The sequence below is a fragment of the Sturnira hondurensis genome, unplaced genomic scaffold (genome assembly GCF_014824575.4).
Source record: "Sturnira hondurensis isolate 20B ecotype Veracruz unplaced genomic scaffold, ASM1482457v3 Scaffold0018725, whole genome shotgun sequence".
Classification (NCBI taxonomy): Eukaryota; Metazoa; Chordata; class Mammalia; order Chiroptera; family Phyllostomidae; genus Sturnira; species Sturnira hondurensis.
This window is the reverse complement of record NW_028091356.1, coordinates 432,344-445,906: the sequence shown is the minus strand read 5'-3', so window position 1 is coordinate 445,906 and position 13,563 is coordinate 432,344. Positions and strand designations below refer to the sequence as shown.

At 48.3% G+C, this 13,563-nt stretch overlaps 1 protein-coding gene and 1 non-coding gene across 4 annotated transcripts in view; both read right to left on the bottom strand.

Annotated features, from left to right (window-relative positions):
* Positions 1 to 13,563, bottom strand: part of KDM4A (lysine demethylase 4A) — a 38,867-nt gene that overhangs the window by 20,825 nt on the left and 4,479 nt on the right. For all 3 annotated transcript variants that reach the window (XM_037069586.1, XM_037069587.1, XM_037069588.1), the window contains exons 4-11: positions 11,444 to 11,558; positions 9,887 to 10,080; positions 7,773 to 7,822; positions 6,704 to 6,807; positions 6,157 to 6,294; positions 5,230 to 5,474; positions 3,725 to 3,924; positions 2,347 to 2,735 (exon numbers count right to left, since the gene is read on the bottom strand). In XM_037069586.1, the coding sequence (XP_036925481.1) occupies positions 2,347 to 2,735; positions 3,725 to 3,924; positions 5,230 to 5,474; positions 6,157 to 6,294; positions 6,704 to 6,807; positions 7,773 to 7,822; positions 9,887 to 10,080; positions 11,444 to 11,558 (1,435 nt within the window). The remainder of the gene's footprint in view (positions 1 to 2,346; positions 2,736 to 3,724; positions 3,925 to 5,229; positions 5,475 to 6,156; positions 6,295 to 6,703; positions 6,808 to 7,772; positions 7,823 to 9,886; positions 10,081 to 11,443; positions 11,559 to 13,563) is intronic.
* LOC119003385 (U6 spliceosomal RNA) lies at positions 4,351 to 4,454 on the bottom strand. Its single transcript, XR_005069945.1, has one exon. It is a non-coding gene; the product is annotated as a U6 spliceosomal RNA (small nuclear RNA).

Sequence of the window (13,563 nt, the reverse complement as noted above, 5' to 3'; positions counted from 1 at the left end):
AAAAGGCAGGCAGTCAAGAAAGACATTTTTAGAGAATTTGAAGTACTGTATTTTGCTGTGTATACACTCACTTTTTGGTCCAAATTTCTGAGGGGAAAATAAGGATGCATATTATACATGGCTACCACTAATTCTGTATCTGTAAAACTGTTTTTAATTCTTTTCTTTACGTTTATGCATTAAAAGTGTAACTCTAGAAGGCAATGATGATATCCGTATGCAAAATAATACCCTAGAATAGGGTAACTGGTTTTGTTTCTAAATGTAAAGTAAAAAAATAATTGAATTAAAAAATTAAAATGAAAGATTTTCTTCCTGAAAGTCTGGGCCAAAATCATGGGTGTGCATTACACACGGCAAAATACGGTAGTTCAAAGATGCCAGCATATCAAGTGGGGCAGAGGAAGCGCTGGTCGGTGTGGAGAAGCCTATCACCATCACACGTCAGCTAAGAGGTCCACACAGAAATAAAAAAGAGCCCTGGCTGGTGTGGTTCAGTGGACTGAGCACTGGCCTACAAACCAAAAAGTCACTGGTTCAATTCCCAGTCAGGGCACTCGCCTGGGGTGTAGGCCAGGTCCCTGGTTGGAGACATGTGAGATGCAACTGATCAATGTTTCTCTGCCTCCCTTCCCCTCTCTCTGAAAGCAATTAAATAAAATCTTTAAAAAAAAAAAAAGAGCCAGGAAGGTACTCAGTGGTTCTGGAGCAGGGGTTGAATGAGAGGCATGCTAGGGAACAACCTCCTCCTGCGGCCCGTTTCCCCATGCAGGGATTCCTGGCTTTTCTCCCTGGCCCTGGGATGTTAGTGAGCTTCACTTAGCTGGGATCTGCCTTTGGCGGGAGTGCACTGCGGTCTGCGTCCACAACACAGGGAGGATGAGTGGGAAACATTCTGCCGCAATGAGGAGGACCTGTGTCCTCCAGGAGTGCCTGAGACTAGGCAGATAATCTGCCTCACCGAGGGCAAATGAGCAGCAGGGCCATTTGGCCACAGGTTAAAATCAACCTTCCTCAACCATTTTAACTGGTAATAAAGTGACGCTCTGAACTCCTTAGACCTCATGTTAATTAAGCAGTAATATATAGTCTAAACAATGCATGTGGAATTCTTAGCATATAGTAAGTCCTTACTATTGTAAGCTGCTTTTGTGGCAACTGGAAGCAAGAAAGTCAAGATGACACTACAAGAAGAGGAACAGCGTGACCTGTAGTACGACAGCGGGGTGAACGAGAGAGCATGGAGCTTTGTGAAGAATGGCTCGGACGTGACAACGGGGAGTGTCAGGGATTCCAGTTTCCAAGCTGAAAAGCCCTTTCCTATGGGAGCTGCCACACAGAGGAGAGAACCTCGATCGGGGCAATGAGGCGGCATCAATCAGCTCATGAGTCTGCACCCACCTCAAGGAGGGGGGAGGGAGGGACACCTGGGAAAAGGCAGTCTGCAGACACCAAACCCTGAGGTCCAGAGCAGGCAGGAGAAAATCCCACGGATACCAAAGACAAGAGGACATAGACAGTGAGAATACACAAGGGGCTTGTGATGGTATTCCAGATGAATATGCTTTAGAAATGTTCATAGTAACAACTTTCAAAACACAAATGTTTCCAAAAAGGTAAGGGGATGAGAAGTAAAGAGTTAGAGACCTTCTGCAGCAACTTCTACTGTCCACCCACCTCCACCCAAGGCTGCAACCTGACCCACATCAGCTGTGAGGCTGGGGAGGAAGAGCAGGCCAGTCGGGGAGATGAGTCCAGCTGCACCCGACAGAGCTCTGAGACAGCCCACTCGGACCCACCAACACCAGCAGAAAACAAAGCTTTTGTGCCAGTTTTCAAGGAGGAAGCCTCAAAAAACACCTTCACATTTACAACTCTGGGAATTCATCTTGGTCTCCAAAAGGATAATCCTTATCACACTGTCATTCTGGGAGACAAAGAACCATATGGGGAGTAGGGGGAGAAGTGGCAGTTAAATTCCAATGGGAGTCTATAGGGCAGACACGACTTACACGGAAGAACACTTGAATTTCAGAGCAGGAAAGGCCATCTCGTCCCCAGCCCTCAAATATGGGGCTGCAACCACTGCCACTCCTAACCCTGTGCCTCTAAGGCAGGGAGGGTCAGAGGACAACCTGCCACTGTCCCTGAGACTGCGATGCAATCCTTTGGAACAGTCACAGAAATACGAGGAAGGAACTCGTTTCTGGAAGTGTCCAATGCCACCTGGCCTTGTGCTCAACACAATGATGGCAGACTGGAGGTCCACCCAAAAGGCCTCTACTGCCACCTGGGGACACTGCAGCACCCCCATCCCCCAGCAACCCCCCTGCAAGCAGCCCGTACCTCCGCCAGCTCGCTGATACGACCTCTGGTGACACTCCCTTTCTTCCTCTTGCATGGCTCTCCCCCAGCGATCCTGCCGTCCCCTCTGACATAGCTGTGCACAGTGAAAGCTCCCGTCTGCCCGTGGGTCTGGCAGGACAGAGGTTCACTGGTTTCTGAATCGGAAGAAACAGAGTCCCGGGATGAACCGGAGCCCAGGCTAGAAGATGATTTCTTTTTGGAATCTGAGAAGACAAGGCGTCCCCCTACAGAGGCGGGATTCACAGAAAGATCCAAGGCAGCTGATTCTTGTTCCTCTTCCTCCTCCTCCTCCTCCTCCTCTTCATCCTCCTCTTCCAGTTTGACGTTTTTAAGCTCTTCAAATTTGACTTCAGTGGAGTCAGGGTAATCTGAAACGCAGATACATGTTGGACAGAGCTATCTCTCTCCCGCACAGCTGAGCTCCGTGAAAGGCAGAGTGGTAAAGCACAAAGACCGTGGGCAGTGAGTGAGGCCTGTCCTTGATTTCTGGCTGTCACCTACAGGGTCCCCGTGTGACGAGGGGCTAATGGCTTATCCTCTCTGGGACTCCATTTTTGTCTTTTGTGTACAAGATGGAGCACAGGCTGGCACACAGTAAGTGACAGCTGCAAGCTCCCCAGGCTCCTGCAGGAAATGAAGGCCGGAGCTCAGGAGGGAGGGACCCAGCACCCACCCTCAGGGTGCGAGTCCCAGCGCTGTCTCTCAGCAGAGGTCCAGACAAGTACTGTCACTGCAGAGATTCTTCAAGCCTGACTGGGGACTGACACATGCCCTTCCCCAACCAATCTCCCCTCAACAACCAACGCAGTGGCTGCTCTAGAGAACACTTTGACCACATGCCTACAACACAAATAAAAGGCTTCTCGAGCCTGCGAGTGAGCAAACCTAAGAAGGCAGGCAGCGCCTACATCATCTCACCTCCATTTCTCTAGTCTCATCCCCTGGTAACACACCTGTCTTCTCCCCTTGCGCCCCGACACTGAAATTGCAGGACATCCCTACCAGCTCCACAAATAACTCGTGTCCTTTCACCTCTCCATGCCTTTGCCCCTGCTACTCCTCTCCGGATGGCCTTTCTACACCCCGCCTCTGCCCGCCCACATCATTCCTACCACTCCTGTAAGAATTGGTCCACTGTCACTTCAAAACCTTCAATGTTCCCTGGCCCCTCACCAGGCAAAGGGAGGGGGCCTTGCCCTGCGTTCCTCACCCACCATGTGTGCTCCTCACCACAGTGCCCCTCATACTCAGACCTATCTCTCCATCCTTGCTGGTTTTCACCCTGCACTGAAGACGGTGTTGGACATAGAACAGAATGCTGTTAGGGCTGAGGGAAAAGATGCCACAGTCAACTGACCTGGGAAGGCAAGACCATCCTCAACCTGCCGCACCGAGCTGTGGGTGGGCCTCACGGGAGCAAGGGCAGCCTGGCACTCCGTCATGTCGTACTGTCCGGAGCTCAGCTCCTCCTTGGGAAAGAGCTCACTCTGACTGACCTCCTGTGGTATTTCAAGGCAAACTCGGTGCCTCTTTGTCCCTATTCGGTGCTTGGCTAGGCTGCAAGGAGGAGAGGAAGCTTTTTAGGAGCCCCCATGTACATCCACTTACACAAACATATCCACACACAACCCGAAGGGAGTGGCCAGACAGAGCCTGTTGGGTCTGTTCACAATTCTGTGCCACCTCTTATCTGTGGGACCTGAGACAAAGGACTTCACCTCTGAGCCTGTTCCATCAAACGGAAAAGAGGGGTATCACCACCCATTTCACAGACTTGATGTGAGGCCCACAGAACTTCAGAAAGCACCTGGCATAAAGTAGGTACCCCCTAAATGTCTCTCCTTTCTTCCCTACGGGCCCAAGGATAAACGGTCCCTAGGGGACAGATCCCTGGCCCAGACCCTGACGAGGCTGGCCGGCACCAGTACTCATATCCTTGCTCTTGTGAGTCTCATTCCCACTACCACATCCTCCTTTTCATTTAAAATTATGGAACACTTCACAGACGTGCATGTCATCCTTGTGCAAGCACCATGCTAATTTGTGTGCTGCTCCAACTGTAGTGTATGTGCTGCTGAAGTGAGCGCCACACTTTGTTTTTATTTTTTTATTTTTATTTTTAAAGATTTTATTTATTTATCTTTAGAGAGGAAGGGAAGGAGAGAAGGGGAGAAACATCAATGTATGGTTGCCTCTCATGAGCCCCCCGCTGGGAACTGACCCGCAACCCAGGCATGTGCCCTGACTGGGAATCGAACCTCGATCGTCTGGTTTGCAGGCCCGTGCTCAATCCACTGAGCTACACCAGCCAGGGCTCTCCTTTGTTTTTAAAAACTCTCATAGCCCTGGCTGGTGTGGCTCAGTTGCATGAAACATCACCCCACAGGCCGAAAGGTCACTGGTTCGATTCCTGGTCAGGACACTGAGGATACTGAGGTTGTGAGTTTGATCCCTGGTAGGGGTGCATGTGAGGAGACCACCAATCAATGTTTTACTCTCTCCCCCCCACCCTTCTCTCTCTAAAAATAACTTTAAAAAATGTCCTTGGGTGAGGATGAAAAAAAACAAAATAAATTTAAGAAAAACTCTCACATGATGACAAGAAAATGTGACATTTCTGGCCCTGAGAGAGCCATGCGCTCCAGCAGACCACAGTCTCCCCAACCGGGGCTATCGTTCCTGGGTAGTGGCTACAAGAGGACCTCAACACCCTCATTCTGAGGGTTCCGGAGCCTTTACCCAGAAGAAAATCCCCTTGGCAGTGACACAGACACCCCACTTGGACACGGCCCCTCCGCCGGTTACAGGAGCTGCTCAGACACCCCATCCTCAAACTGCGGGGTTCCCAGGGCTGCGGGTTACCTTCTCTTTAAGTCGCTCTCCTCTCCATCCTCAACCCCTTCCATGTCCTCCGGGCACTCCTCCTCACTCGTTGCTCTTGGGGGCAGTTCACTCTCTTTAAGAAACTCCGCAGCTTCTGGTGTGGGCAGAGTATGGTCGATAACCGTGCTGTCCTTCCCGGCTTTCCAGAGTTTGTACCTTTCTGGCTGGAACTTTCTCACAAACACGTCCATGGAGATCTTTACCATGTCCTTCCTACAGGAGCACTGTTGCAAGTAACCAGAAGAGAAGGGCTCCAGGTGAGCACACTTGAACTGCTTCCGCCTGACCCCCCAGAGCCATCTCCTCCCTTGTGGTGGAAAGTGTACAAGACAGTTTAAAGCCAAACTGTTCGGGTTCACAGGCTGAAGGCGTGCTGTCCTTGCAGAGCCTTCAGACATGGAGGGAAGCAGGGAAAAAAAGGCAGAGAACACATGGTGCTGGGTGAGTCCCCCCAGACACTAACAGGACATGTGGAGAACACTTAGAGATGAAGCTGTGCACTTAGACCCGGGGTGGTCAACATCCGCCTTCCCGACACCCATCCAAGCCTGCACCACACAAAGCAGTGTACTCCTAAGGACAGGTCCAGCCCTGCTGCTTCCCTGAAGTAAAAGTAAACCCCTAAGAATTTCTCAACCAAGAAATCCCAGAGTGGCTAAAGCAAGAAGTATCAGTGTATGTGGGTGTGGTTTTAACACCCCATGGACTTAAATATCGAAATCTCACTTTATACATTCTAAATCTGAACACATTTTCAATGAGCTGCTAGGCACCTCTGAACATTCCTAGCCACTTGGCTTCTGAATTCCAGAAGTTCAAAGAAACGTTCTAATCACCAGCCAGTGCACCCAACAAGAACCAGACTTTTGGAGGCATGATGGGACAGAGAGGAGCCAGCAGACTTACCAGCACTGCTTGTTTGCCATACTCAATCCACCGGCGGGTGGCAAAATTGGTGGACTCCGCACAGTTGAAGCCGTGGTTGAAGCCAGCATGGTAGCCGTAAGGGAAAGTGATCATGAACTCTCCAGCCTCCTGAGTCACCTGAACAAGAGCAGACGCGAAGCAGCTGCATCAAACCGTAGAGGCCCACAGAACTAGACTCTGAGCTCCAGCCCTGCCTCAACTTGGCTGAATAACCAAGGGCAAGTCAAACGTCACTAGGGTCTTGGTGTCTTCTACAAGATGCAAAGCCCTAACAGAGCAGATGCCGTGACTGTAGTAACCATTTGCCCAAAGAGCACTGTTTGGGGGGACTTGACTCTCCTCTGGGACCAGGAGGAAGGTACGGCGGCCCCACCTTTAATCCCCTGAGGTCAAAGTGTTGTACAGGTTAGCTCCGGCCCGCATCTGGCAGAGTAATGACCTAGAATACAGCCCCTCTGTGAAACACAGAGCAGAAAGGGTGCTTTCTGTGTGAGACCGAGAACTCCCATATGCACAATCAGCTCACCTTGTCAAAGGGAATGCTATACTTCTTCAGCATTAAGGGGGAAATCAAGGTCATCTTATGGCGGAGAAAAGCCTCACAGCTTTGAGCACTTCCTGGGAAAAAGCCTGTTTAATTGAAAATAGGCACCAATTAACACTGCTCCCCAGCAGCTCAGTAACCCCAGCGTCACTCTCCACCTGGCACCTCCTCTGGGCTGCAACAAGCATAACCACCACCGTGAGCTCTGTGAACTCTCCTGGCTTCAGAACAAGTCTACGGTTCTGCGGCGAGCCTCTGTGTTCTCTCGGGCAGGCTGCTACCTGGGTAATCAACCCAGTTCGGTCTGGGGAACGAGACGACCCAAGCAGCCTCTTCTCTTGTGAAGAGCTTTGAAACTATTTAGCACTGTTCTCCATTCACCTGGAGCCTCGGTCTCTTGTTAGTAACCACCTACCTGCCCAAGCTCCCTTGTAATGGGCTCTCTAGAGGACTAAATCTATCAAAATTTACTTAAAAGAATCAAAGCACAAAATAATTTAATTTTGACTTTAACATCTGGGTTTCTGGCAAAAGAATTGAACCCACTATGACTGGTATACTGTCTCTGGTCAAGCCTGTGTTGTTATTTTTTTTAAATATTTTATTTATTTACCTTTAGAGGGGAAGGGAAGGAGAGGAAGAGAAACATCAATGTATGGTTGCCTCTTGTGCATCCCCTGCTGGGAACGGGCCCCTGCTGGGAACTGACCTGCAACCCGGGCATGTGCCCTGACTGGGAATCGAACCGCGATCGTCTGGTTCGCAGGCCCGTGCTCAATCCACTGAGCTACACCAGCCAGGGCGAGCCTGTGCTTGATAAAACTGAGGCAAAGACAGTGTAAGAACGAATTACTAAGTCCCGCTTTAACATAAAGTGGGGAAAGGCTCTGATTTTAGCTGCTTGGTCAGGATAACCCATCTGGAAGTCTCGCTTACTCCCACTGGCAGGCCTGAGAAAAAACACTGGATAATCTGACCACAGAGAATGGACACTTTAGAGCAAGGAACACAGCTTGTCAGAGGGTCTGCCCCAGCTATGGAGACACAGTACCTTTGGCAAGGCGCTCCAACCGCTTCCCGTGCTCCGGCGGAACTGAGTACCTGCAATCACACAAAAGCATTGGACGCTGAGCAGAGGACGGTACGGGAGCTAAGAAGCTCACTCTCACTCTCAAAACACCTTAAGGTGCGGAGATTTTTCAACGTCCCAACTATAAAAATGAGAAAAGAATCTGGAGAGATGGAATATTAGATAGTTTGAGAGTGGGGAGCCCATGTAGAAACACAAGTGAATTTATTTCTTTTACATTCACCCATTAACAAGACGTGTGCTGAGAATGTACCATGAGCTCAGGTGCACACTCAACGCTGCTCTCCTTCACAATGTTATTAATCGAATGAAATGGAAGGACAGTATTCGAGTGCTCCTGGCAGAGCCTGACAGGCCTCACTGGGAGGGGACAAGAGAAGAACGGAAAGCAAGGGTGAAGTGCATCAGACACTCAGAGACCTGGCCCCCGTCTGCTGCAGAACCCGCCTTCCCCTCCTCTCTTGCTGCACTAATTGCGCAGTAATTACTCCTTCACCCACGTTACCTCGACATCACAGACATTGCTCTTCATAAAAAGACCGAAAAACCAAGTAAGACTTTTCAAAACTTTTGCAAAACTGCTAAACTTTATATGGCAAAGCTCACAAGAAGTCTGTTTTCACCTTTATAATCAAGTCTGAAGTTTATTCCACAACAAAACCTTCCCATCCGGAACAGCTTTGTTATGTGACAAAACAGACAAGGTGCTGAGGGAACGTTTGTCACCTAAAGGACTCTGGCCGGCCTTACGCAGAAAGCTCTGGAGGCCCCACTCAGACAGCCTAAGGAGTGAACAATGTCACAACCACAGACGCCATCCTCTACACGAGGACAAATCCAGGGAACTTTGGAACAAATGTGATGAAGACACGAAAGCAACACCTACAGATTCTAAAAAGTCAGGCCAACTAAGGAAGGTAATGAAACAGTAGTTAGGGGGTGATCACAGGCTCAGAATATTTTTGCCCTGAGATTGGAAACTGGAAAGTGCTTGAAAGAGGAAAGGAAAACCCTGGGGAGGGATGTGGCTCAAGATGCTGGAAAAGGAAAGAAATGAAGATGCATACAGCTTCCATGACCCCCGTGACCTGGCCTGCGCTGCGCCCTCTGGCCTCCTCACTCACTTCCACCCTTGTACACGGCCCCCACACCACGGCGAACTTCCTCCAGATCATCATGACAACGTGCTCAGTTTAGACCCTTGCACGTATTTTCCAGCCACTCAGACACACTTCCCTCAGCTTCCCCTCTCCTGAACCCACCACCACCCCACTCAGAACTTTTTCTGTACTTGTGTGGTCTCAGCGTAACTGTCACGTCTTCAAGCACCACCCTCTCTAATCCCCACACCTCGTGTCCCCTTTCCCTGTGGACCTACAGCACCCACCATCTCCCATCAGAGCTCTCCTCATACCGTATTTCCTCACACTTTGCACCTCCTGTCTGTGTGAGGATAGGTCCCTCATCCATCTTAATGGCTGTTGAGTGCAGCACACTCACTGAATGCTGAGACTGAGCGATGGGTCAGCACGGGGGAGAAGGGAGGACAAACCTCTGTCCCCACAACTAGACTGAGAACATTCTGGAGGGCAGGAAGCATGTGCCGAGGAACCTTACACCCCCTCTTGTGTTAAGCACACACTGCTGCTCACCAAATATTTTTTCCATGAGGACAAGGAGGCTTCCTATCAGCTGAAGGAGTGACTCCAGTCTTGGAAGTCTGCCTCTAAGAAAGCCTCAGGCCTGCTCAGAAAAAGAAATTAGAAAGCAGTGGGAAGGCCTGGACCAGCCCCTGTGGCTCTCAGTCACTCAGCCAACCTAATGCTTCCATACACTGGTATTACGTGCCCTGCCTTCTAAAGCCAGCCACACAAAGGGCAGCCTGAGCGCCGGAGCCCCAGCAGCATCGCATCACTTCCAAGTCCGTTTACAGTGTGAAATGCCAATCCTGCCCCAGGCCCACAGAACCAGAGTCCGCATGTTAACAAGATGTGGAGGCGTTTCCTAGGCACATGAGAACTGGGAAGCCATGCTCTCTCCTGAGAAGCGCCGTGCCAACTGCAGGCCAACTTTACCAGGACTTTGGTTCTCCGAAGTGCAGGTAGTTGATGCTGTACAGGTCCATGTCCTCAGTGTGCCAGGCAAAGGATGTCTTCCACATGCCAAAGTACAGGTACGGGGTGTTCACACCTTCGATGGTGATCCCACTCTCCTTTTCCACCAAGTCCAGGATTGTTTTCAGCCGGCCAATGTTCCACTCGTCAACGTGCTGCAAAGAGAGTGACAGTCCAGGGCAAGTCATGATGCACATAAATTCGGGCTCTGAACTGATGAATCACGGAACAGGTCACGGGTGAGCTAATGAAGATATGGAATGACAGCAAAACAGCATGGACGTAAAGACCATGGCCACCGTGGGAAACAGTGCCATCACACGTCCAACGGACAAACACCGCTTGGTGAGCACTGTATATCGAAGACAGAGAAGTGACAGCCACCTGTTCTAAACCCCAGGAAGTTTGGACTGAAGCTCAAGTAACTTATGTCAACATAGGAAAAAAGCTCTTAAACCATAAATACATAAAATACAAAACATGGGCCCTGAACAGTGTGACTCAGTTGGTTGGGGTCATCCGCAAAGCCATATTTCAGGGGTATGATTCCCAGTCAGGGCACATGCTTGGGCTGCAGGTTCAGCCCACGGTTGGGGTGCGTACAGAGGCAACCGACTGATGTTCCTTTTCTCTCCCCCTCTATCTAAAAATAAAATAATAAAATCTTAAAAAAAAAACAATGCAAATTAACTATACTAATTTGTGACTTTTCTAGTCCTCATTTACACAGAGCAGTGTTTTCAGTAAAGAGTCTACAGTGTCACCCAAGTCCTTCTCCTGAGCTGCGATGGGCAGCTAGGGGCCCACCTTCCACAGTGCATTATGGATTATTCCGCTCTGCTTGTACCCCCCCATCCCAGGACCTCACAGTCATTTATGTCTCTATGCTTCATTTCCCACCACCCCAAAACTGTCATCAACTAACTTGTAATCCACTTTTTAAACTCCTTCCTTCCAATAACTTACAAAAGCATTAAAAATTTTAATCTGAGTGATAATCCCTGAAATGCCCAAAAGATTTTTTTAATCACCCCAAAAAAGTCCAAACATTCCTTCCTTTCACATCCCAAGCTGGTGCAATTTGTCAAACAAGCTTTTGCTACAGAATCTTGTTTCCAGGTTCTGAAAAATCTAAATAAGTTTCTCTTCTTAAATGTATACCCCCCTTTCATTAGATTAGTCAGTGATCTCTTTTTACTGCAGAAACCACACCGCCTTTCCCCCAACAATTCATTTACTGTGATCCCACCCTCTCAAGAACTCATCAGCTACCACCCACGGACCATTCAACAGCCCTGGCGAAGAACACATTATCCGATTCACATGTAGAGTAGAAGTTACATTCACTCACACACAAAAAATACCCCCAATTAAGTGAGCACAGCACATCGGCTGGTGGTAGATCATTCCTTTGCTCACCTGCCCATTCGGCAAGCAGCTTTGGGGGCCTACTAAGCACTGGGCAGATGAAATGGCCTTACATAACAAAAATGCCGCAGAGTTGCCAGTGAGTCTCACCTTTTCATAGAGAGTGCCATTCACATCTGCACCATAGATTGGAGGATTGAAAGTAAGATTTTTCCAGTATTTTCGTTCAAGCTCTTCAAACTCACTGTAGCGTGGGGTACAGTATCTTTCAAAAGTAAAAAAAAAGTGTTAATCACTTAAAAGGGACTAAATTCATTATGCATTATGAATAGCACAAGACAATTCCACTGAGAAACAAGATATTTCAAATGAACTTGTTATATAACCTTGGCCTTCAAGGTTCCAAGACACAGCAACTCCCTCAACATCCCTTCCATGAGCTCTTAGCCAAAGGACGGTAATGTACATGAAGTTGTAAGCCCATCTTCCTTAAGAAGCATGATACCTTCAAATGTCTTAAGAGAATCTACTGAAGTTATACCCCACTAAGATCAGGAGTGGACTGGCCACCCGCTGAGAAAAAAACTTACAGATTTATAATTGTAAGATCCAAGCACCGCAAATCCCTACAATCGACCCTTGAACAACACGGGTTTGAACTGTGCAAGTCCACTTACACATGGATTATTTTTCTGTAAATGTATTTTTTCTTCCTTATGATTTTCTTAATAGCATTTTCGTTTCTCTAGCTTGGTTTATTTAAAAAACACAGTATATGATACATATGCAAAATGTGTTAACAGACTGTTTTATGTTATCAGTAAGGCTTCTGGTCAACAATAGGCTGTTAGTTAAGTTTTGGAGATGTCAAAAGTTATAGGTAGCCCTGGCTGGTGTGGCTCAGTGGACTGAGTGCTGGCCTGCAAACCAATGGGCTGCTGGTTTGATTTCCAGTCAGGGCACATACCTGGGTTGCAGGCCAAGTCCCCCAGTAGGAGGCATATAAGAAGCAACTACACATTGATGTTTTTCTCCCTCTTTCTTACTCTCCCTTCCCCTCTAAAAATAAATAAATCTTTAAAAAAAGTTAAATGTAGGTTCTGACTTTACAGGGTGGGGGTAGGGATGGGGAGTCAGTGCCCCACCCCTATGTTGTTCAAGGGTTAACTGTCTATCCACAGACAACCCAAACCCAACAGCCTGTGAAGAGCTGAGGCCCAGGCACGGTGCCACTTCCCTGCACTCACGCAGAGGAAGTGCCTATGAGGGCAATTTGCATGGTCACTGCTATGTTCCAGCACCCAGAGCAGTGGCAAACATTCAACAAACGGTCATGCTTAAAAACAAAAATAGTTTAAACCCACTTAAAAATGATTGCACAGAAATTTTAAAAAGAATAATACATAAATCCAACAGGTATTTGAGCCCTGGCTAGTATGGCTCAGTGGACTGAACACCAGCCTGCTAACGGAAAGGCTACCGGTTCGATTCCCAGTCAGGGCACATGCCTGGGTTGGTGGCCAGGTCCCCATTTGGGAGCAGGTGAGAGGCAACCAATTGATGCTTCTCTCACACACTGATGTTTCTCTCCCTCTTTCCCTGTCTCTAAAAGTAAAGAAAATCTTTAAAAATTTTTAAATAAACCTAAGAGGCATTTGAAAATGCACCCTCTATAACTCAAATGGCAAAAAAAATATCATAAGCGGTTAGAGTGGAAGCAAAGATCAAAATGAAATTGTATGGAGATAACGGGATGAGGGGAAAAAATCTCACTTTTCAAATATTTTAATGTCAACCTGATGAATAATAAAGTTTAGAACTCTAAAGTTCTTTCTGAAATATAAATAACTCTTCCACCTCCCGCTGATCTGCTTTATAAATTTAGATTTTTTACCTACTGTGTTTTGCTGACCACACAGATAGAAATCAAGGACAAGACTTTGTTGTAGTTCGGATGAAACGACACAGGACTGGTTAATTTCAGAGAAGAAGCATTGTGAAAGAAGAAAAGGCCTACCATATGCTGACAAGGAGAGAAGACAGGCACAGGAGGCCGAGGACCCCAGTGGAAGCCCATGTGAAACAGGAAACAGGTGTGCTGGGTGCCCCAGTCCCCGCAACCCACCGCCCCAACCCCCACCGCTCAAGATCAAACACAAAGGATGACACACAGCCTTTCACCCATGGAACATGTCACACTTCTTCAACGTGCTTGCACATAAATTATTTCATCAGACAGCAGGTTGGCCAGCAAAATAGATGTTTTAAGT